The sequence below is a fragment of the Pithys albifrons genome, chromosome 27, assembly GCF_047495875.1.
Source record: "Pithys albifrons albifrons isolate INPA30051 chromosome 27, PitAlb_v1, whole genome shotgun sequence".
NCBI lineage: Eukaryota > Metazoa > Chordata > Aves > Passeriformes > Thamnophilidae > Pithys > Pithys albifrons.
This window is the reverse complement of record NC_092484.1, coordinates 4,207,314-4,229,117: the sequence shown is the minus strand read 5'-3', so window position 1 is coordinate 4,229,117 and position 21,804 is coordinate 4,207,314. Positions and strand designations below refer to the sequence as shown.

Below are 21,804 nucleotides of genomic sequence, written 5' to 3'. Positions count from 1 at the left end.
TGCAGAGAGGCCAAGACAGACACACTACAAATGTACTTTCACTTTTTTCTCCTCTTTTGCTGGCAAAAGAGCCTGCAAAATTTTAATTGGGCAACACAGAGAACAAGGAAATAGAAAAAAGAAAACAGAGACATTTCCATAGCAGACTCTGAGAGACACAACTGCTTGATGCTTTCATCTACCAGTCTGTGTTGGGAGCACTCAACAAAGCTCACTGGGCAGACACACCAACACGGACCTTTCCACAGCAACCCCTTGAGAAAAGCTGAGAGATGTCACTCAGTGAAGACATGAAGCACTCCATGAAGACATGAAACATGTCAAGAAACATGCTCTGGCCAACCACAAGTGACTCCAGACAAATCTGTTGATGAAACCCTAATCTAATTAGCATGCATTAATGTGCAAAACACAAATGTATTCCCACCAGGTATGGCTCAATATGTTCTTATTTACTCAGTTATGGATTAGAAAAGGACTACCAGTCAGCTGTGGCTCAGACTCACCAAGAACAATGAAGATGAGTGTTGTGTCAGCTCCCAGGTGACATCTATACTACCAGAAGACCATTTAACCCAGTATTTTGGAGGCTACAGCTCAAGTGACCCAACACCCACAGCAGCATCTGAACACACATTTTGCAGGTGGCAACTGGGCACCCCCAGCCCCCAGACCCCAGTCACAGGAGCTCTGGTGTGGACAAAGGGCACAGTAGCTCCAACACTGGCAGGTCAGCAGAGACCAGATGAGATTGCAGCCACCTGCACTCACACCCACAGAGCTGGGAAAACACAAGTGAAGAGGGGACTCCTGTAGACACTGCTTTTGTCACAAGGGCAATTGCTGTCACTGGCTGAGGTTTCCAGGGATCTTCTCTTATTTTTCTCTCTCATTCTCTTTTCAGACAGTCAGCACAGTAGGGCACCCTCCAGACAGTGCAGTAATCCCGCCGGTGCCCATCAGAACATCTGTTCTGGAAAGCTACACCCAGAAGCACTACAGGGGAGGGCAGGGATTTGGCAAAAGAGAGTTGAGGAGAGCTCTAGAACTCTCCTCTTAGTCCTTTCAGTATTGCCCCTCACAGACTCACAAATTAGGTTATTGGAACAGTGACCCAAACACGGTGAGAACAGCACCAGTCATGTACTAGGGAGGTAGAAAAAACCCAAGGGGATGAGTTCAAGTTCTCTTCTGTCACAGGCTAAGCTACAGGCAGGAGAGCAGAGAAGGTATGAGGACAATTAGATGTTCCCCCACCTACACAGGCAATTTTTTTTTTCATTTCACAGAATTACAGAATATTCTGAGCTGAAAGGGACCAACAACCATTGCAGAGTTCAACTTTGAACTGATTGGCCCACATGGGGATCAAACCCATGACACTGGTGTTATTGGCACCAAGCACTACCAACATCTGTGAACTCTCCTCTCTGCCAGCCCATTTCTCTGAGGGTTTACTGTATACATTTCCTACTTCTCTAAAGGTCTACTGCATACAAGTAAAGGTACAGCAGCATTGGACAGGGCTAGGAAAAGCAGGGGAAAGGGCTACAATTAGTAAAGAACTAAAGATAAATCAACAGCCAAGTTCCTTTTCTCTGTTGTTAAGAGGTGGCAGCCCCATGTTCCTCAAAATGCACAACAGGAGTGATTTTATTCTAAGGCCATGCTGAGATTGCCACACAGTGGCTGTTTTCTGCAATCTTCTGCAAACTGGTGATTAAAACAACAACAGAAAAGAACATCCTGATCAGCTGATGGTTAAGGAGTCTCTGGCAGAACAGTGACCATGGCTCTTGTCCAAGCAGCATCAGAACTTCTCTCATCTCTAAGATATTACCCTAAACCAGAGCTTTGAGCACAGATCAAAACTGTTCCCAGACATGCAGGGTAGGGCTGGGGAGTGTTAGGAATGGTCACCCATCACTCAGGACATGTCATGTCAGTCAGGAATGGTCTCACCCAGCTCAGGTGTGGTCACTGTGGGATCCTGGAGCAAAGGACAAACATCTCTCTCATGAGACCATGCTCCTGTTACTGCCTGCCATAGCCATCCTTAGCATTGGGATATTCACCTTGGATCATGGACCTACCTGCTCTCAGCCAAGAGCCCCCCCGTGGGCAGTCCCTCCCTCCTGCATCCCACAGGGTTCACCTGCCACAGTGGCAGAGGCTTTCTGCCATTACCAAAGATAAGCCAAAAGTAATAGAATGTTCAGTCAGCTTTTATAAATAAGATCAGAGTCAAATTTGCACACAGTTTAGGCCAACCACTGGGAATTTTCATCTTGAACACCCTAGAAAATAGTCTCTTATAAGCATGTAGAGCTAATATAAAGATCTAGATGCAGACAGAACAGTATGTGAGTATCACTGGACCATGTTTGACTGTGCTTCTACACAGAAGTTAGAGTTGCTTTGGGGTTTGTTTGGGCTTTGTGGGGTTTGAAGGGTTTATTTTTCATTAATATCTTACTTCACACTAAGCCTAATCATTTTATAAACAGTTAATAAGAAAACTGAATTGTCAGCAGAAAATCCAGTTTAGTAGATTGGCCACAAAAGTGAAAGGACAAGATTGTCCCATTCCAGTAAAACCAAAATCTGACAGTCATCTGAAGTTTTACTGCTCCCACAGCCCTAAACCACTGTACACTACCCAGCACTAATACAATAAAACTACAAAGTTTCCTTTTGTAGACATGGGTAAAAAAATAAATAGAACTTTCTAAAGTGATGGGGCAGAGATGAGCCAAAGCATCAATGTCAAAGCGCTTGCTGAATATTGGCAAAGTTTGTTATGATGTATCTAGGGATTAATTTTTTGAAGTCTAGATGAAAGAACCTAAACCAAGAAAGCTTAAGGGCAAAGTAACCAAAAGATTCCTACCGAAATTCTCAAGTTATTTTCCGATTACTGCATCAGAACACCTTTCCAGAACTGGCAGCACACAGAACTGCTATTGGGAGTTTGTTCATGTTCATATTAAAAGTCTAATGAGATTGTATCTCCATTGTCTGCTTGTTCACTTGCTACATGTGTGCTGTCAACAGAATCACAACCTACATCTTGCAATTCAACTGAATCCTCCTTTGCCTCCAGTGATCCACAGCTTAGAAGTTCCCTGAACTAGATGTGGTTATTCTGTTTATAGCATGATTTCACATGGGGCATGTTTATAGAAATATGTAGTTATTTTTAAAAATTGTCACAATATATCATTAAGTGATACAAAGGATCTTTAAAGGTATTGCAGTCTTGGGCATACACACTAATTGCAGGTACATGAACCACTACCCAAACAAGACATTGTAGTACCTGGTCTGCTTAAACTAATCTAAACCTCCTCCCACCACCCCAAGCATCATTAAAGCAGTCAAAGTATGAAAAGAAAAAGAAAAAAAAATTAAAAGTCTACACAGAGGCATAGCCATCCATCACACCCCAGCAGTTACAGCCCAGGCTGTTAATTGACAGGCTTTCCATAGCAGTTCAGCTCGAGCTCAGCGGCGGGACACAGCCCCTTGCTGAGGGTGTCTGGGCTGGCACAGGAAGGGTGGGACTGTCCCCATGTCCCCAGCGTGCCACCAACTGCCCTCAGTGTCTCCCCTACGACATCCTTCCTCCACCGGGGAAGCACACACCATAGAACAGAGTAAAGCCAAACAGGGCTCCAGAAAAAGGAACACAGGGTTTTGCCTCCCAGATCACAGGAATCAGAGTCACTTACAAGGATTTGATTCTAAGCATTTATGGGGTCTGTGAAAGATTTCCTCTGGTGAGAGGCAAAGTCAGTCTAAACCGTTTCAAATCTCCCACCCCACCGGATCAGTCGCCAGCACAGGACACCGAACACGCCGGGGCCGGACGCGTGTGCCGATTGCGGGGCACGGAAGGGCTCGAACCGCGCCCAGCCCGGCCCGGGAGCCTCCGGCGCCGCTCCCGCCACCCGCCCGGGCCGTGCCGAACCGAACCGAACCCCGGCCCCCCGCGGCCCCCCGATCCAACACCGCGGCCAGAGAGCCCCCCGCGGCCTCTCGGCCCAACACCGCGGCCAGAGAGTTCCCCGCGGCCCCCCGATCCAACACCGCGGCCAGAGAGCCCACCGCGGCTCCCCGATCCAACACCGCGGCCAGAGAGCCCCCCGCGGCCCCTCGATCCAACACCGCGGCCAGAGAGCCCCCCGCGGCCCCCCGATCCAACACCGCGGCCAGAGAGCCCCCCGCGGCCCCCCGATCCAACACCGCGGCCAGAGAGCCCCCCGCGGCCTCTCGGCCCAACATCGCGGCCAGAGAGCCCCTGAGGGCCCGCGCTGGGTCTGCACAGCCCCCGCTCCCCGCCGGGCGGGAGCCGCCACACCGAGCACACCGGGCCGCCACACCGGGCACAGGGGGCCGCCACACTGGGCCGCCACACCGGGCACACGGGGCCGCCACACCGGGCACACCGGGCCGCCACACCGGGCCGCCACACCGGGCACACAGGGCCGCCACACCGGGCACACCGGGCCGCCACACCGGGCACACCGGGCCGCCACAGCGCGCCCCGCGCGGGAACGGCCCGGGCTCCGAGACGGAGCGGGTGAAGCGCCCCAGGGGCCGCCGCTGCTCGCCCTCCACCACCGGCCATACCTCCCGCGTGGTGACCTCCTCCTTCTCCGAGATCTTAAGGAGCAGCCGGTCATTTTCCAGCTCCAGCGCCCGCACACGGTCAATGTAAACGGCCAGGCGGTCATTGAGCTGCCGCAGCTCCTCCTTCTCCTGCAGCCGGGAGATGCGGGTCGGCGACAGCGGAGTGCCCGCAGGGGTGCCGCGGCTCGGGGTGCCTGACATGGCGCTGGGCTGGCGGGCGCGGGCAGCGGCTCATTCAATCCCGCCGCAGCGGGAAGGGAGCGCTAAGATGGCGGCGCGGCCCCTCCCGCCCCGGCGCCGCATGGGATGTGCAGTCCCGCGCGCGCCAGGGCCGAGGCGCGCAGGCGCGGCCGCCATTTCGCACCGCGGGCCGGGCCGGGGCTGAGGGCGGCGCTGGGCGGGGGAGGCAGCGGAGCCTCAGCCCGGGGATCCCCCGCACCCCGCCCCGCGGTTCCCCCAGATCCCCGCACCGCTCCCCGGGGCTCCCCCAGATTCCCGCACCGCTCCCCGCGCTGTCCCCGCCGCTCCCCGGGGTTCCCCCAGATCCCCGCCCCGCTCCCCGGGGTTCCCCCAGATCCCCGCACCGCTCCCCGCGCTGTCCCCGCCGCTCCCCGGGGTTCCCCCGCACCCCCCGCACCGCTCCCTGGGGTTCCCCCAGATCCCCGCACCGCTCCCCGCGCTGTCCCCGCCGCTCCCCGGGGTTCCCCCGCACCCCCCGCCGCTCCCCGGGGTTCCCCCGCACCCCCCGCCGCTCCCCGGGGCTCCCCCAGATCCCCGCACCGCTCCTCGGGGTTCCCCCAGATCCCCGCACCGCTCCCCGTGCTGTCCCCGCCGCTCCCCGGGGTTCCCCCAGATCCCCGCACCGCTCCCCGCCGCTGTCCCCGCCGCTCCCCGGGGCTCCCCCAGATCCCCGCACCCCTCCCCGCGCTGTCCCCGCCGCTCCCCGGGGCTCCCCCAGATCCCCGCACCGCTCCCCGGGGCTCCCCCAGATCCCCGCGCTGTCCCCGCCGCTCCCCGGGGTTCCCCCGCGGGGCTCAGGCCTGGCATTGAGGGTTCCCTGGCAGGGCGTATTTTGTGTGTTTTCACAGCAGTTCGTACAACACCGTGCCGGGCTCTGCGAGCTCCCCCTGCTCTGCTGCCGCCTCTGCGCAGGCCGCGGCCTGGCTGTGTGCTGAAATCGGGGGTAGAGAATTTTGGAGAAAACACCGATCAGCAGTTCCAAAGGACGAGTTTTTAGGAGTGCTGCTTTTGTTGGTTTTAGGAATTTCTTCCTAAGTTTTACTGAGAGGGTGCAGAGCATCCCAGTCGCCCCTCCGGCCATTCCAGAAGGAATTTACCTTGAAATCCTTTTGCAGGCCCAGGGAATGCAGCCAAACTGTGCACAAATTAAAATGCACTGAGAAGTTTTCCTAAAGATTCAGAGCAGTATTTTTCCTAAGACCCCAAATTCTTTCAGTTCCTACATAGTAACTGGTATAAACGGGATTACCATTCCCAAAGCTCTTTCTGCCCTTGTGGTCTTTATCTACCACCGAGGGCTGAGAAAAGGGAAATATTCTGCCTGAGAAATAGAAAAAAGGGGCTCAAAGTCTGTCATCCATAGAAACAGGGAGGACAGCATGAAAATACTGCACACGATGTGAAATTTAGGAACTTGGGGTGAAAAAATAGGCGTTTGTCCTCAGAGCTGAAACTGTGCTCGTGTTATGGTTATTCATCTCTCAATATTTAGCAATTAGTTTCTCATTAGAGACTTTGGGAGTTCTTTGCTACCTAAAACAATTTTACAATAAACTCCTACTTTGAGCAGGTAGAATGGATTTGTTATCGTGAGACATAATAATATCAAGTACACCTCAAACAGGAAAACGTCAGGATAAATCCGGGAATTCTGGATGCTCCATACCCTTGTTGACAAATGGCAATCACGGTGTATCTTTATCTGCTGCCACATGTAAATCACGGGCTTTCACCTGAATGCATTTGTCTCAAAATGTGCATCTGGTTCCAAGAGAGTTGTCCTGGTGTCCCTGTCCCGCCTGCCCCCGGGAGCCGAGGGCAGGGATGGGCACACGGTGTGTCGAGCCGTGGGTGTCGGTGGGTTACCTGGAGTGACTTTGTGAGAGCTAGAACAGAAGTGCGCTCGCTCCCTCCCTGTGCCCTTTGTGAAGGCGGATCCCCAACCTTCCTGCACGAGGCTCGCTGCTGGCAGGGGCTGCCCCCGAGATCTGATGACATGATGTGCATCTTGGTGTGAAACTCAACTTTCTGCCCGAACTAAGGCTGCTTTTGGCTTGAACTGAGCTGGAAAAGGAAGCAGCGCGAAGAGACTACGAGTCCCAGGGTGCTCGCGGGCGGGTCGGGTCCAGCCCCGGCCGCTCTTTGTTCCCGGGACGCGCGGGGAGCGCAGCGCGTGGTTTGAATTTTGGCGCCCGCTCCGCGAACTGAAACTGCCGGTCCGGCCCAGCCCGGCCCTGCTCGGCTCCTGCCCCCGCGCTGTCATCTCTTCACAGCGCTGCCTTTCCCCGGGCAAGCAAAAAAATGCCTCTGAGCATGATGCCATGCGCTTAGAGTGAGCTTTTTCTGACTTTAATCATTAGATTTCCAACCCCACCAGTTTCATGGGAGACCAGCTATAAACTTCAGTTGTGTTGGGATAGGAAAAAGTATTTCAGGAATGCTGAAGGGCTTCGTATAAGCATTTTTGGGTTAGGTCATTTCTTTTGCCATTTGTTGCCATACTCTGCATCTGTCATACTTTAGAAATTCTTTTAAACCTTTTGACGAATTTTGATTGATAATGTAATTCAGATGTAAATCCCCTTAGTTCATGAAGTTTAGTCCAAACTCCCCATTGTTTTGTTTATCAGATTTTTTAGATAACGGCTTAGAAACTTTGAATGTTTTGAGTTTGGGTGGTTTGGGGTTTTTTTTTTTGCCTTCTAATTTTGCTGGGTATTTTCATAGTGCTGCTCTTTCTGTGTTGCAGTAAAATATATTTTTTCAAAATGTATTTCATGAAATATGCTTCAATAATAATGCCTGTTCTTTTTTCCATTTCTAGAAAGTCCCTTTCTTTATCTGTAATCAGAACACTCACACTCTTTCATCCTTGAGACCAGTTTACCCTCCTTGTTACCTGAACAAGTAGGTTCACTTTTCCTACCTCTGCTGAAAAGAGAATGGTTCCAGGGTGAGATGGGGAAAGGAAGCATCAAGTAAGAAGTGCAAAAGCTGAGAGCCCACTCACCAGCTGTGTTTTCCAGGGAGTGCAATACATGGTTTAGTTGTGAATTTGTCATCTGTTCAAATATTGGTCATCTTGGATGCCTCCTATGATAGGGATGCAGTATTGAACCAGGGTCCAATGTGGTTATTCATCTCTCAATATTTAGCAATTAGTTTTTCATTAGAGACTTTGGGAGTTCTTTCATAGAATCATAGAATCAATTGGGTTGGAGAAGACCTCCAAGATCATCGAGTCCAACCCTTGGTCCAACTCCAGTCCATCCACCAGATCATGGCACCCAGCGCCACGTCCAATCTGTGTTTAAAAATCTCTAGGGATGGGGAATCCACCACCTCCTAAAACAGTTTTACAATAAACTCCTACTTTGAGCAGGTAGAATGGATTTGTTATCGTGAGACATAATAATTTAGTGTTTGACAAAGGGGGAATGTAAAGATGTGTCAGCCTTACCTGGCTGGGGGGGTGGAAGGTCATGGCAATCCCTCGGGCTGCTTTCCTGGGCATTCAGGTCGGGAACCTGTTCAGGGCACACCGAGGCTCTTGCCTTGCCCACTCTCCCAGGTTTTCCCATTGAGCAAAGTGGAGCAGAGGACGAGGCTGGTGCAGGTAAAGGTCCCATCTTGATAAAAAATCAGGAACTAGGAACAGCCCTGGGCTCAGGATTGAAGCTCCAGCTCAAAGGCACTTGCAACACATCTGACTGTCTGGGTAGGTTAAGAACTAATTTTTTGGATGTCAGGCACAGACATCAGGGACAGGCTCTGTCTAGCACTGGAATGGTTCTCCCATCAGGTAAATGAAGAAATTTCTTCCAGTATGTAACAAAGGAAAACTTTGTGCATCCTTTTTTGCAGAGCACCTTCTCACTCGTTGACCAGTTTCCTGTACATTTGGGTGTAACTGGTTTCCTAATGCTATCTGGGATTTCATAATGACTCTGACATTTTCACAGATCTGAGGATACAGGATTTCCACTGCTTTTTCTTACCTCAACTGCTTTGGTTTCTCAGAGCTGCTGCCATGCCCTCCCCTTTCTCATTCTATATTTTATATTTGTATGTCTTTAACAGCAGGATTATTTCTGTCTTTTCTGTAGTTGCCCTACTCCCCCTCTGCCTCATATGCCTCACATTGCTCAGAACAGCCTCACAATATTTAACTGATTGTCTCAGATATTGTCATTAATTTCAGGAAAGGGAAAGGATTGAACATACACCACAGAACATTTCCTTATCAGTCCAAGTTCAATCTGGCCTCAGCATTATTGCTCTAAAAATTGCTAGCAGTGACTGTCTGAAAGAAGCACTCATACCTCACCACAGAGTTCTCCAGAACTTTATCTTTCACTCAATAAAATTGCTTCCAGCAGTGTTAGGGCAGAAAGCACCAAACCAAGTAGAGAAAATAAACAGTATGCCATGAGTCATGAATGAAATTTTCCTTATCCAGTATGAGGAAGTTTGCTGAGATGTAAAAAAGAGCAAAGAGGAACACGGTGCACAGTTGGGTTAAAGCAACAGCAGACTGACTGTAGGACAAGGAGTTTTTTCAAGATCAGACACCAGGCTGTAACGTGTAGAGGGTGTATTTATTTTTGATTCTAGCACATAATGTTTGGCAGCGGCTTTGAAAAATAATATTCTTTTGCTACAGCATTTACCTCCTTACTGAGGCAGAACTCAAGCTATATCACACTGGGGGAAGTGTTAACCAAGCTTGGATGGGAAGAATTCCAGTCTGTGCTTGGGATCATTCACTCCTTTGTGGCAGAAAGGCAAGTGGTGACCCTTTAGACTCTTGTACCAGATGCTGGTCTCATGTGATCAGAAAGAAGTGAGAATTGACTTCAGAACCTGTCTCATATGTCCCACATCCACCTCAACAGAAAAAGGGGCAAAGGAAGATGCAGGGGGGTCAGTTCTTAGGGGTCCCCCACTTTCTCACAATTCTACTTTGTCATTTTTCCAGTAGGGATTATTCATATAAGCCTTAATGAAATTTGGGGCCAATAATCTTTAACATTGTGAGTTTTCCCTTTCACATACAGAGGTTGATTTTATTCTAGTTATACTTTCAGGTGTCCGAAGTGCCCTCTGCAGCCTGCTAGGAAAGCGCCGTGTTCTTAGCACTCCGTGGAGTTCGGATTCCCTCATAGCACATGCAAGCCCCTAAATCTTTTAGCCATTTGGCAGTTTGGAGAGCACAGTGGAGGAGGGTGGGGACTGGCTCTGAGTGCGGTTCCTCCGAGTTCACCAAGCACGTTTTATCAGCTGGGAGCAATCCCAGCGCTGCTCCAGGGATCACTTGGATCTTTGCTGCTCCGGCGGAGCTGTGGGAGGGCAGCACCAGAGCGAACGCCCCCGCGCTGTTACATAAAACCTGGCACCGATCTTCGCGCTAACAAAAACAAATCCGTTTGTGTTCTTCTCAGTGTGTGTGTGTTTTTTTTTCAAAACAACCATTTGGCGCCTAATTTTCAAATGCACAGCCCAACTGCAGCTGGCTGCGTGCCCATCACCATAGAGCTGTTTACATATTTTCCTCCAGCAGCTGCAGTAACCTGTTCTGTTCCTCATGTCTGGCCAGGCTGGCTCAGCCTTTTTCCTTGTCTCACTGGAGAGAAAGAGATTTCAATCTTACGCTGTTAAACAAACAAAAAAACAAACCAGCTCCCAGTGTGTTGGGAGTTCAGTTTTTAGTGAAGAAAGGTCAAAGCAGAAACCTTTGGCTCCCCTTTGAAAGAGAATTATCTACTTGTCCCACTGTGCACTGTAACGTCAGAAATGCAGAATGCATCTGGGAGTGCTGGTTCTTTAAGCCAGAGCTTCTGTCAAAGGTGAAGTTCACTGAGTAAATGTGAGATGGGAGAAGACAGGCCTAGAGAGATAGCAAAGTATGTGCATGGGATCAGTCTCTTGGACATACTACATGATTAATCAAGCAGATGAAAGAAATGCTATCTACAACTCCAAAGTATGTTCCACCCAAGATCTCAAGGTATTTTACAAAGGATAATTCATAAAGCTTTATGATGATCTTATGACAAAATTAAGACAAAGCATGAAGATTAATCAGCTAATGTCTGTATGTCTTGAGGACACCTTCCACTAGATGAGGTTGCTCCAAGCCCTATCCCAACCTGGCCTTGGATGCTTCCATGGATGGAGCAGTCACAACTTCTTTGGGCAACCTGTGCCAGGGCCTGCCCACCCTCACAGGGGAAAACTTCCCAGTATCCCATCTATCCCTGCCCTCTGGCAGTAGGAAGCCATTCCCCCTTGTCCTGTCACTTCAGGTCCTTGTTCCAAGTCCCTCCTCAGGTCTCTTGGAGCCTCTTTAGGTACATGTCAATGCATCTGTCTCATTGGAAAATACTTTTCCAGTCCACAGTGAAGTGCTGGAGCACTGTCTCAGTTAACACTTGTGTTGGACCTGTATGTCCTTGAGATGAGGAACAGCCCTGGCTAACCATGAACCTACAACAGGAAGCTGTCCCAGTGTCCTGCAGCCTTGTGCTGTGTACTGAATTTTGGTGGCCAGCAGCATCACATCACTTCTTTCTCTACCACCAGCACACTGTGGGTGCATGTGGGTGGGCAGGTGCAAGAATCAGATGCTTTGAGTAGCCATGAAAAGAGATTTGCTGAGATGGAGTAAATGGGCAGGAACTGCAGCAAATGAGAAGCTTTTGGTTGATGGTGATATTTGCAGGCTTCCTACACACTGCTAAACCCCAGTTTTGGGGATGAGAGCAGCATAGCTTTATAGAATTTAATTTGGGTTACAGTGGCTGCAGAAATCTTGCATGTACAAGGAAAGCCAGCTTCAGCTTGGCCCTGTGTGCTGTAGTGTGACAGACTGGCATGCAGAAATGCACCCTGGAAAGATTGGGGCCATTGTACAGGGGGCTGAAGAAATGTCCTTGCTTGGTGGGTAACTGCAGGAATTTAAGACTGGGCCTGCTCTGACTGAACCTCTGAGCTTTTCCAAGTGCAAAAGGTTATATATAACCTCATGGAATCCAGAAAAATAACTGCTGGTTTCAAAGTACTTAGCATCCGAATCCACAGAGAACTAACAAGTGACATGGATTCACTGTCTGACAGTTCTTCCAGTGTGCTAAGGAGACCAGGCCAGTTCTCCCGCAGTACATCAGGAAAGACTGCCTCAGTTTACCAGCACAGTGTCTGCCTCTGTTGCTCCCAGCAGTGTGGCCAGGTCTGTGACACTCCCATTGTAAATGATTCAGGGTGTCATCCATCTCTGGGGATTCAGTCACACCATCAACAGAGATAATCCCCAACCTAGTGCATGTGTGTGGCACATGTGGCTGTGTCCTTAATCCCTGCTCAAGGTCTAGCACCCATTTGGTGGTTGTCTTTGAGAGTAGTTAAATGCCTCCCTGACATCCGATCCTGTCAGATCTCGGAAGCTCAGCAGGGTCAGCCCCGGGTTAGTACTTGGATGGGAGACCTCCTGGGCAATGCCGGGTGCTGTAGGTTCTAGTCCTGAGGACTTCCCTGGCACTGTCCAAGCTCGCTCGGCCGTGGCAGATGAACCTCAGGACTGAAACGGTGGGGCCAGTTCTGCGCACGCTGAGCCTCACCTGAAATCCACTGCGCAGGCTGGAAGGGCACGTGGGGACAGCCCTGCCCAAATCTGCGTTCCTGAAGTTTGGCCATACATACATACCTGAAAACACTGGTTTGAAGTGTGAGACCTGGACTCAGCTTTAACCAGTGGGATTAATCTGGTAATTGCTGGGTAATAAAGAAGCAGTTGATAAACCATGATGCAGCTGTTGCTGGGTTTGCACTTCTATAACATGCTTGGAGCAGGAGGTCAGCGAGTGCTGGGAAACTGCAGGCACATAAATGGCCCCAGGATGGAGGAAGGCAGAGAGACCAGTTTGTGCATCCTCTCTTCCATGTCAGTATTGTGCTGTCTGAACTGGTCTGGAGGGGCAGAAGCTCCGATCTGCTCAAACCTGTCACGTCTGCCCATTGCAGAACATAAATCACTATTTGCCCTCTCTACCCCTGCTAAGCAAATACATTTGGATGATCCTTCACTCGGTGGTTCTGGTTCAGTGGCTGCCCCACCCTGTGGCAGAGGTTGGATCTGGAGGACTGGCCTGAGGCCAGCAGGGAGAATACCTCCACCCTGTATCTGGCAAGGAGCTGGGAGTCCTTCCAGTGTAGTGACTGAGTACCTCAGGGGCCTAGAGGTGCTCAGCCGACCTCTGGACATCTTTGGCTTCATAAGCAGGATTCCCACAAGGAGAAAATCCTGGGTAAAGAATCCACACGTCTAAGGGCCACCCATAGGCACTGTGACTGCTGAGTGCTTTGCCTTTGCTTTGTCTTTACACAAATCTTTTGAATTCTGTTTACTTTTTCATTTAGTTTTCTCCTCCCCACCCTGCACATTTTTCTTTTGGTGTCAACAACAGGCAGCACCCTGGCCACACCAATCAATTCATGACCAATTTTCCTGTTCATTCTTGTAAAAAATACCCTCTTATGTAAAAGAAATAGCAACATTTGCTTTCTACAGGACTCTGCTGTTGGGATATATATACAAGGAAGGACTGACACCTCCTTAGGAGGTGGATACTCTCATTACTCCCTTCTTACCAAGAAACAGTCTTGCAGGGTTGTCTCTGTAATACTTGGCCTGTTGGTGGGTTTTCTGAATGAACTCACTTTAGGAAGGACCTCCCCCTTGCATTCCCCCACCTTCCTCAACCCTTGCATCATTCTTGCTGCTTTTGGGCTTCCTTAGCCTGAAGACCTCAGTGACCAGTGGTTGTTTCCTGCCCTGCTGCAGGTCACAGGTATGGCCCAGACTCTGCAGGTGTCCCTGGCCTCCAAGGATAAAGTGTGGGCAGGTAATCTATCCGTGCAAGCACAGAGAGGGAAATGTTAGAGCTGTAAGGCTTTGCTAAACATGCTGTGACATGAGATCTGTCATGCAAGAATGGTTTGTAGCTGCCTGGTGGCATATGGGGCAAGTGGACAGCACAGCCACGAGCCAGTTCACACACAGCTGCTCCTCTGGAATAGAATCACAGTGGAGATTGAAGGGGAGCCTCTGTGCTGGGGAGCTCTTCTTGCCTCCACCACGGCCAGTGAAAGACCCCTTGGGGTGAGTAAGAGACGTGCCATTGCTCAGTGGGACCTGGTCTGGGCAGGCAGAGTCCAAGCACATCCACAAGAAGGGCCAGAAGGAAGACCTGGAAAACTACCGGCCTGTCAGCCTGACCTCAGTGCCTGGCAAGGTTAGGGAATAGATCATCCTAAGTGCAATCCCATGGCACATACAGGACAGCCTGGGGATCACACTCAGCCAGCATAGGTTTAGGAGGTGCAGGTCCTTCCTGACCAGCCTGATTTCCTGTTATGACTGGGTGACCCGACTGGTGGATGAGGGGAAGGCTGTGGATGTGTCTGCTGGGCCTTCAGCAAAGCCTTTGACACTGTCTCCCATGGCACACTCCTGGAAAAGCTGCAGCCCACGGCTTGGACAGGGGCACTCTCTGCTGGGTTAAGAACTGGCTGATGGCCGGGCCCAGAGAGTGCTGGGCAATGGTGCTGCACCCAGTTGGCATCTGGGCACTGGTGGTGTCTCCAGGGATCAGTGCTGGGCCCAGTCCTTTATTGATCTAGATGAGGGGATTGAGTCCACCACCAGCAACTTTGCAGAGGACACCAGGTTGAGGTGGAATGTTTATATGCTGGAGGGCAGGAGGGCTCTGCAAAGAGACCTGGACAGTCTGGATAGGTGGGCTGAATCCAGTGGTATGTTTATCAAGACCAAGTGCCAGGTCTGTGGGGGGTTAACTCAGCACATCTGCGGACCCCCTAGTGTTTGAGGAATTGATATGGAGCAGGTTAGAGTGTATTCTTGAATGAAAGCAGTTTGCAGTGCACCCCTGAAGGGGAAGAAACCACCTGCAGAATGCAGGAGACCTTTTGACCAGTAGAATTCTTCCATGTATGTTTGGCTCAGCTGACTGACCAATTGTGGGATGACACGGTGTGGGAGAAAGTAGATAAAATTAAAGATGTAACTAAGAATAAAGTCCTTTTATCCTCTGTGTAAGCTTTCTGATCTAACTGCTGCCTGAGTTGCCTCTGCCTCCTTGATCACTGCTAATTGACCTCACTTTAAGAAAGGGCGACCCCCACACCGGTCCTGCACTTTGGCCACAGCAACCCCCTGTAGCAGCACAGGCTGGGGACAGAGTGGCTGGAGAGGGACCAGGCAGAAAAGGACCTGGGGGTACTGACTGACAGCAGCTGAACATGAGCAGTGTGTGCCAAGAAGGCCAGTGGAATCTTGGTCTGGATCAGAAATAGTGTGGCCAGCAGGGAAGTGATTCTTCCCCTGTACTCAGCACTAGTTAGGCTGAACCTCAAATGCTGTGTCCAGTTCTGGGCCTCTCAGTTTAGGAAGGATGTTGAGGTGCTGGAGCATGTCCAGAGAAGAGCAACGAAGCTGGTGAAGGGTCTTGAGCACAAGTCTTATGAGGAAAGGCTGTGGGAGCTGGGGTTGTTTAGCCTGAAGAGGAGATTCAGGGGAGACCTCACTCTCTACAGCTACCTGAAAGGAGGTCATAGCCACATGAGATCAGTCTCCTCTCAGGCAACCAGCAGTAGGACAAGAGGGCACAGTCTTAGGCTGTGCCAGGGGAGGTTTAGGTTGAACATTAGGAAGAAATTCTTTACAGAGAGAGTTAACAGGCATTGGAATGGGCTGTGCAGGGAGGCTGTGGATTCACCATCCCTGGAGGTATTTAAGAAGAGACTGGATGTGGCAGTCAGTGCCACAGTCTAGTTGACAAGGTGGTGCTGGGTCATAGGTTGGACTCGATGATCTCAGAGATCTTATCCAACCTAGTTGATTCTGTGAGTTTACTTCTCTGTGAGTTTGCTTCACTGGGACTGCTCAGGTAAATGAGCACATCACCTTGGGGCTGCAGGAAAGCTTATGCTGGAATGGTGCAGGACACTTCCCATAGGCACTCTGCCTCTGCAGACATGCCTCCCTTCCCCTGGAGCACCCACCTGCACAGGGCATGGTGGTTTGCAGCAATCGTCCTCTTCAGTGGCTATGACCGCTGCCCACATCTCTTGTCTGTGCTGCACACTGAGCACCTCACCCCACCTTCCCCTCTGACCTCCCCTCCACGGCCAGGTCTCCCACAGGCTGGTGCTGGCAGCTCCTTCTCCTGTGCCCTGTTCCTGCAGAGCTGAGAGCTGCACCCTGGGCCTGGAGGAGCAGAATCAGGGAGAGCCATGGAGGGCCAAGCACACACTGAGCTGGAAATGAGGGACAGCTCCAAACCTCTGTCTGAATGTTGGGGTTCTCACAGGCTCCTGAGATGCCGGTCTGGGCTCCTTCTCTCTGGAAGCTCCTTATGGCTGGGACAGCCCAAGACTCCGCTGGCACAGACTGACAATTGGGTGGAGCTCATCCGGCCTCCTGGCACTGCCCAAAGGGGCAGTGTCTCCTCCCTGCCCCAGCCAGACCATCCAGCCTGCTCCCCGTGCCAGCAGTGACTCTCAACTGGCCCACCATGGAACTGAGGCATGGGCTCATCCCCACAGAAGCCATTCCTGTCTACATGGCATCCGACCACTGCAAAACATTGTCCACCTTGTAAAAAGCAGCAGGAACACAAACAAGACTTGCATTTGTCCAAAGTGGCTGTTTCTGAGGGAAATCTAGAGGGCCGTAAATGGTCTTTCCTACCTTTCCCTCCCCAGCAAGAGCAGCAAGGGGGAGAGGTCATTGTCACCACAGTCCCACTGCACCATGCACTGGCCCAGGGGAGCAGCAGCGTGTGAGCCCCTGTACAGCAGCTGCAGGGGCAACTGAGATCCCCCCTCTGTGTGGATCCCTGTGAGAAGGCAGGACATTTGCTTCTCAGTGACAGAAATAAGGGTTGTTGGCCCAAAGATATCCTTTTCATTTGGAAGTAATGAGCAACTCAGATGGACAGACCAAAGCTGAGGCATTTAATCCCATGGCAGGAGTAGTGAGGCTGTTTAGCCCACGCTGTAAAATCAGAATGTTATAAGGCCCAGTGCAGTCTCAGAAGGGTTAAATCCTTTCCTTCAGCAGATGGAAGCAGTTTGCCTGAACTGACAGCTGCAGATGGTTCCTCTGCTCAGGCAGATGCAGTTGGACAGGCCAGGTGGTCAGAAACTGTCATTCAGGAGAGGCTCCAAGAAGGTTGTTCCGCAGTTTTTCCTTAAGCAGCTGGACTCAGAAACAGTTGCTGGTCTGTGCCACTATGCGTGACAGCTTTAGCAGTGCATGAGTGCTACAAAAGAGGCCTTTGCACAAAACAGAACATCAGAAATACAGGCAGCCTTCCCTGTGCTTGGATGTTACAGTGATCTGGGAGCTGCTGCAGGGGCAGCTGCCTCTGCCCTTGCAGGAGAGCAGTTTCCTGGCTCCTTGTCTGTGTCCATGCACACGTGCTGTTCCAGAGGGGAGACCACAGGTTAAATGGAGCAGCTAGTGCCCTTGCTTATGGGGTGATGTAGGAAAAGGATTTAGCCTGCTTTTTCCTCTCTTGGTTTTGGTGGTAGAGGCTGTTGGTTTCTGATTTTGTGGTGAAAAGTCTTGCAAGTTATCAAATACTTGTGGGGATATTGTCTGGACCTCAGTTCACTTAGTAAAAGTAGTGCTTTCTTTGAAGTCAGGTTCAAACTACTTCACCTGGAAGACCCAAGGAGCAATGTGAAAACTGTTCTGTGATGTGTTTTGTTTAAAAATATGCTTGAATCTAACTAATAAACCACCACCAAAGACAGTGGTTAGGAAACCTCGGTTTGGCTCTGATTGCTCCCTGGATGGTTCCATTACACACCAGGGACTCCTGTGACATTTCAGCAACAGAGGCTGGACAGACACTTCCACTTCTCTCCTGTCCCCTCAAAAGACCACAGTGGAGCATTGGTGGCAATTCCCAACAAATGCCCAAATAGGGCCAACACAGCACATCATGCCTGTGAGGGGGCCCTTGCACAGCATCACAGGTTTTGTGTCTGACACAGACACTTCTTCACTGGCAGAGAGATGCTATCACTTCTGTTGTCCCCACATCCTCTTTTCAGAGCCCTGTTGTGTTGTGGTGCATGGGGGTATTTCCATCCCTTGTTGTGAGTAATTATGTCCCGGAACACAGCTCGGCTCCATCACTTGGGCAAAGACCCTGCATGGACATGTGAAGCACAGGGCAGACTGTGGGGGTGAGTGTAAGTGCATCCCTTAAGGAAAGCTGTTTGGAGTTCTACCTTAAAGAGAACAGAGCTACCTGGAGTATGTGTGGTGGCTAAGAGACCAATGAGAGGCTGTGGTGTATGCAAGGTGAACTGGTTAACCAATTATGTGATAGTGTGTTGGATGTGAGAGTGCATAAAAGGTGCGGGTGGACATTACTGCGTGAGAGAGAGATTTACTGGGGTGTGAGAGTTAGTCAGATCTAGATCTACTGATGTAATAGAAACTAACTTCTACTATGAGCTATGAGAACTGTCTGTTAATCTATCTTGAATAAAATCCCTAAGTTATGAGCCTTCTGATCAAGCCTTCTGATGACTGCTGTGCCTGAGCTCTTCTGACCATCAGTCCACAGCCCAGCTCGGTATAAGGGGCTCCCCCTACAGCAGACCTCAGTGCAGAACCACACAGCCTTGAGCCTCTTAGAAGTCAGTGAGGCTTTCAGGTGTTTGAGGTCCAGAAGCCTCTAGCAGGAGAGACAGGATACACTGGAGAAGGGACACTTTCAGAAGAAACCAAACACTGAGAGAAACAAAGTCTCAGCTCAAAGGGCAGGCCTTTGGCTGCCTATGGGAATGGCACTGATGTTCTTTCACACTGACTGCTATGCATATTTTTGTTAATTAACATAAGACAGTAGTCTGCATTTAAAGCGGCCTGAATTTAGACATGAGGCTGAGCCTGTCTCCTGCCTGCCTTCACGATGCCCAGCCTCCTCAGGGCTTCTGGCTTACAGGGTGCCCTGTGCTGCTTGCTGAAAGACATCTGGATCTTGGCAAATGCAAACACCTGCATCTTACAAGGCCTTGGCCAAGGAGGCACATCCTGAGAGCATCTTTCATCTGAAGTTACACAACAGCTTGTTGGTGGGTAGAGACTCCACAGTGATCCTCTGGGAATTCTGGCCCCTGCAGCAGGAGGGAATGGAGCTCTGCCTTTCCATGATTTGCAGGTGGTGGATCTCAGAAGGTGTGTGTGCCTTTTTGGCCATGACAGCATGCAGGGGCTTGCTGAAAGAGGAATGCAGTCCAATGGACAGGTGGAAGTCAGTTTGTACCTGTTGTGTCTGCCTGCCTTGAGGGCCCACACCTCTGCAGTGAGCTGGATCAGCTTCAGGTTCAGAAGATGATGGGGTTCCAAGCACCACCATTCAGCCATGCATCCTGTGCTTGTCAGATGGACCTCAAATTGTGCTGATTCTGTACTTGGAAAAGAGGAGGGACACTAAAATAAACCTCATCTGTCTTGTGACAGAGAGCAGCTTTCTCTTCATGAACCTGGAGCAGCCAGAGAAGGGCACTTTCTCTTCTCTCTTTGGTCTTCAGCCAGGTCAAGCTCAAGTCTGGCTTTTCCAGTTCTGTCCCAGCATGTCTATGCAATGCCTGTGTATGTCTCTTGGCAGCTTCAATGCTGCTTCCACACCCCATGTTCTTCATTTTTATATTTAAAAGTGATCCAAAATTCTCCACTCAGCCAATCTGGCCTCCTGCTGTACTTGCTTGATGTTGGGATGGATCATTCTGATACTTATTCTCCATTGGTTAATCAGAAGTTCTGGTGGCTGCTTCACATCTACCTCAGCTCCCTTCTCCAGGCTGAAAAAGCCTCTTTCCTTCCACCCCTCCTCATGGGATATGTGATCCAGCCCTCAGACACCTTCATAGCTCTCCCAGGAACTCATTCCAGTTTATTGATGATTTCCTTGCACTGCAAGGCCTGAGCGCAGCATGACCCAACAAGTGCCAGGTAAAGGGAGTGATCCCTTCCTGGACCCTCCAGGTGTGTGTCCATCCCTGCAGCCCAGGACACTGATGCAGCCAGGGCACCTTGCAGATGCTCAGCCTGTTTATTGCCCACGGGGCCCCCCAGTCCATCTCAGCAGAGCCAGTCTGTCCCTGCACGGGGCTTTGGATTCAGCCCCAATCCCCTGGTTTCCTCTCTTATCTCCCTTGTTTCTCCCCTCAGCCCCCGGGTTCATCCCATGGAGTCTTTGCCTGTAATGCCTCTGGGAAAGTCATAAAGTAAAGAAAGCAAAGAGTGAATGGATTTAATGCAGAACCCAAAGAAAGAAGGAAATTCAGCAGAGGTGCAAACCATTTGCAAATGCTGAGAATGTGAGTGAAGGTGTTTACCAAATGTTGGAATGGGGCAAAAGCTTCTGGAAACAAAAAACCTGGATTTTCTATTAGGGACTTCTGTGGGCAATGAGGCAAGAAACCTTGTCTTGGGGAAAAGGTGTCATGGGGGGCAGCCAGTGAAGCACAAGAAGATCAGATTATGAGAAACCCAAGGGGAGTTTGTGCATTGAATGGAAAAGGTGTCCTGAGGGGAAGGCAGCAATGCCCAGTGTGCTTGAGGGGAAAGCCCCACGTCACTGCTGGGGGTTGAGTCTGGCACCTGAGGCAGCAGAAAGCAGCCCCCTCCTCCTCCTCCTCCTCGTTCTCCTCCTTCTCCTCCACCTCCTCCTCCTCATCCTCCTCCTCCTCGTCCTCCTCCTCATCCTCCTCCTCGTCCTCCTCCTCATCCTCCTCGTCCTCCTCCTCCTCCTCATCCTCCTCCTCGTCCTCCTCCTCCTCCTCGTCCTCCTCCTCCTCGTCCTCCTTCTTCTCCTCCTCCTCGTCCTCCTCCTCGTCCTCCTCGTCCTCCTCCTCATCCTCCTCCTCCTCCTCCTCCTTCTCATCCTCCTCCTCGTCCTCCTCCTCATCCTCCTCCTCCTCGTCCTCCTCCTCATCCTCCTCCTCGTCCTCCTCCTCGTCCTCCTTCTCCTCCTCCTCCTCGTCCTCCTCCTCCTCCTCCTCGTCCTCCTCCTCCTCCTCCTCGTCCTCCTCCTCCTCCTCCTCGTCCTCCTCCTCATCCTCCTCCTCGTCCTCCTCCTCCTCGTCCTCCTCCTCCTCCTCCTCGTCCTCCTCCTCATCCTCCTCCTCGTCCTCCTCCTCGTCCTCCTCCTCCTCCTCCTCCTCCTCCTCTTCGTCCTTCTCCTCTTCCTCCTCCTCCTCCTCGTCCTCGTCCTCCTCCTCCTCCTCGTCCTCCTCCTCCGGAGGTCCCCTTGTGCCCGATGGGGTCACAGGGACAGAGCAGGTGGGGGCACAGCCAGAGCTGAGTGTGCAGCCCTGAGGCAGCTCCAGGTACAACGGCAGGGGCAGCAGAGGCGACAGGAGAACTGACACCTCCTTCTCCAGCCCGGGGCTGCAGCAGCTCCTCCTGCGAGGAGCTTGTGCATGGGGGAACCTTGAGCTGCCCGGTGGGATAGTTCTCATTAGCAAAGCTCATATCAAACTCATGTCGATTTTAGAGATACAGATTAACAACAATTTTGGCATTCCTATTTTTTGGGTTTTGGTTGACTTTTGGGAACATTAGGAAATATTTCAGAAGGGCAGTTCCTTCTGTCTGTGTAAAACAGTCACCCCTGCCTGTCCCTACTCTGCCCTCCTGTGGGGAAAAGCACCCGAGTCCAGCCCTGTCCCACCTGCTAAGGGACAAACGTTCCTCCCCACTGGAATTCGAGTCCAGAGGGTGTGTGAGCTGCGAGCGCTGCCATGGGACAGCTGAGCTCTACAGCAGGACGTAAAGTTCTGTAATTTATTTAAAACCCCAGTATTTTCAATTTTTGCATTTCAACAAAT

At 51.1% G+C, this 21,804-nt stretch overlaps 1 protein-coding gene across 1 annotated transcript in view; it reads right to left on the bottom strand.

Annotated features, from left to right (window-relative positions):
• Positions 1 to 4,906, bottom strand: part of LMNB2 (lamin B2) — a 36,601-nt gene extending 31,695 nt beyond the window's left edge. Inside the window, exon 1 of the mRNA XM_071577848.1 lies at positions 4,633 to 4,906. Coding sequence (XP_071433949.1) covers positions 4,633 to 4,833 — 201 coding nt within the window. The 5' untranslated portion in view covers positions 4,834 to 4,906. The remainder of the gene's footprint in view (positions 1 to 4,632) is intronic.
• Between the last annotated feature and the right edge of the window lie 16,898 nt (positions 4,907 to 21,804).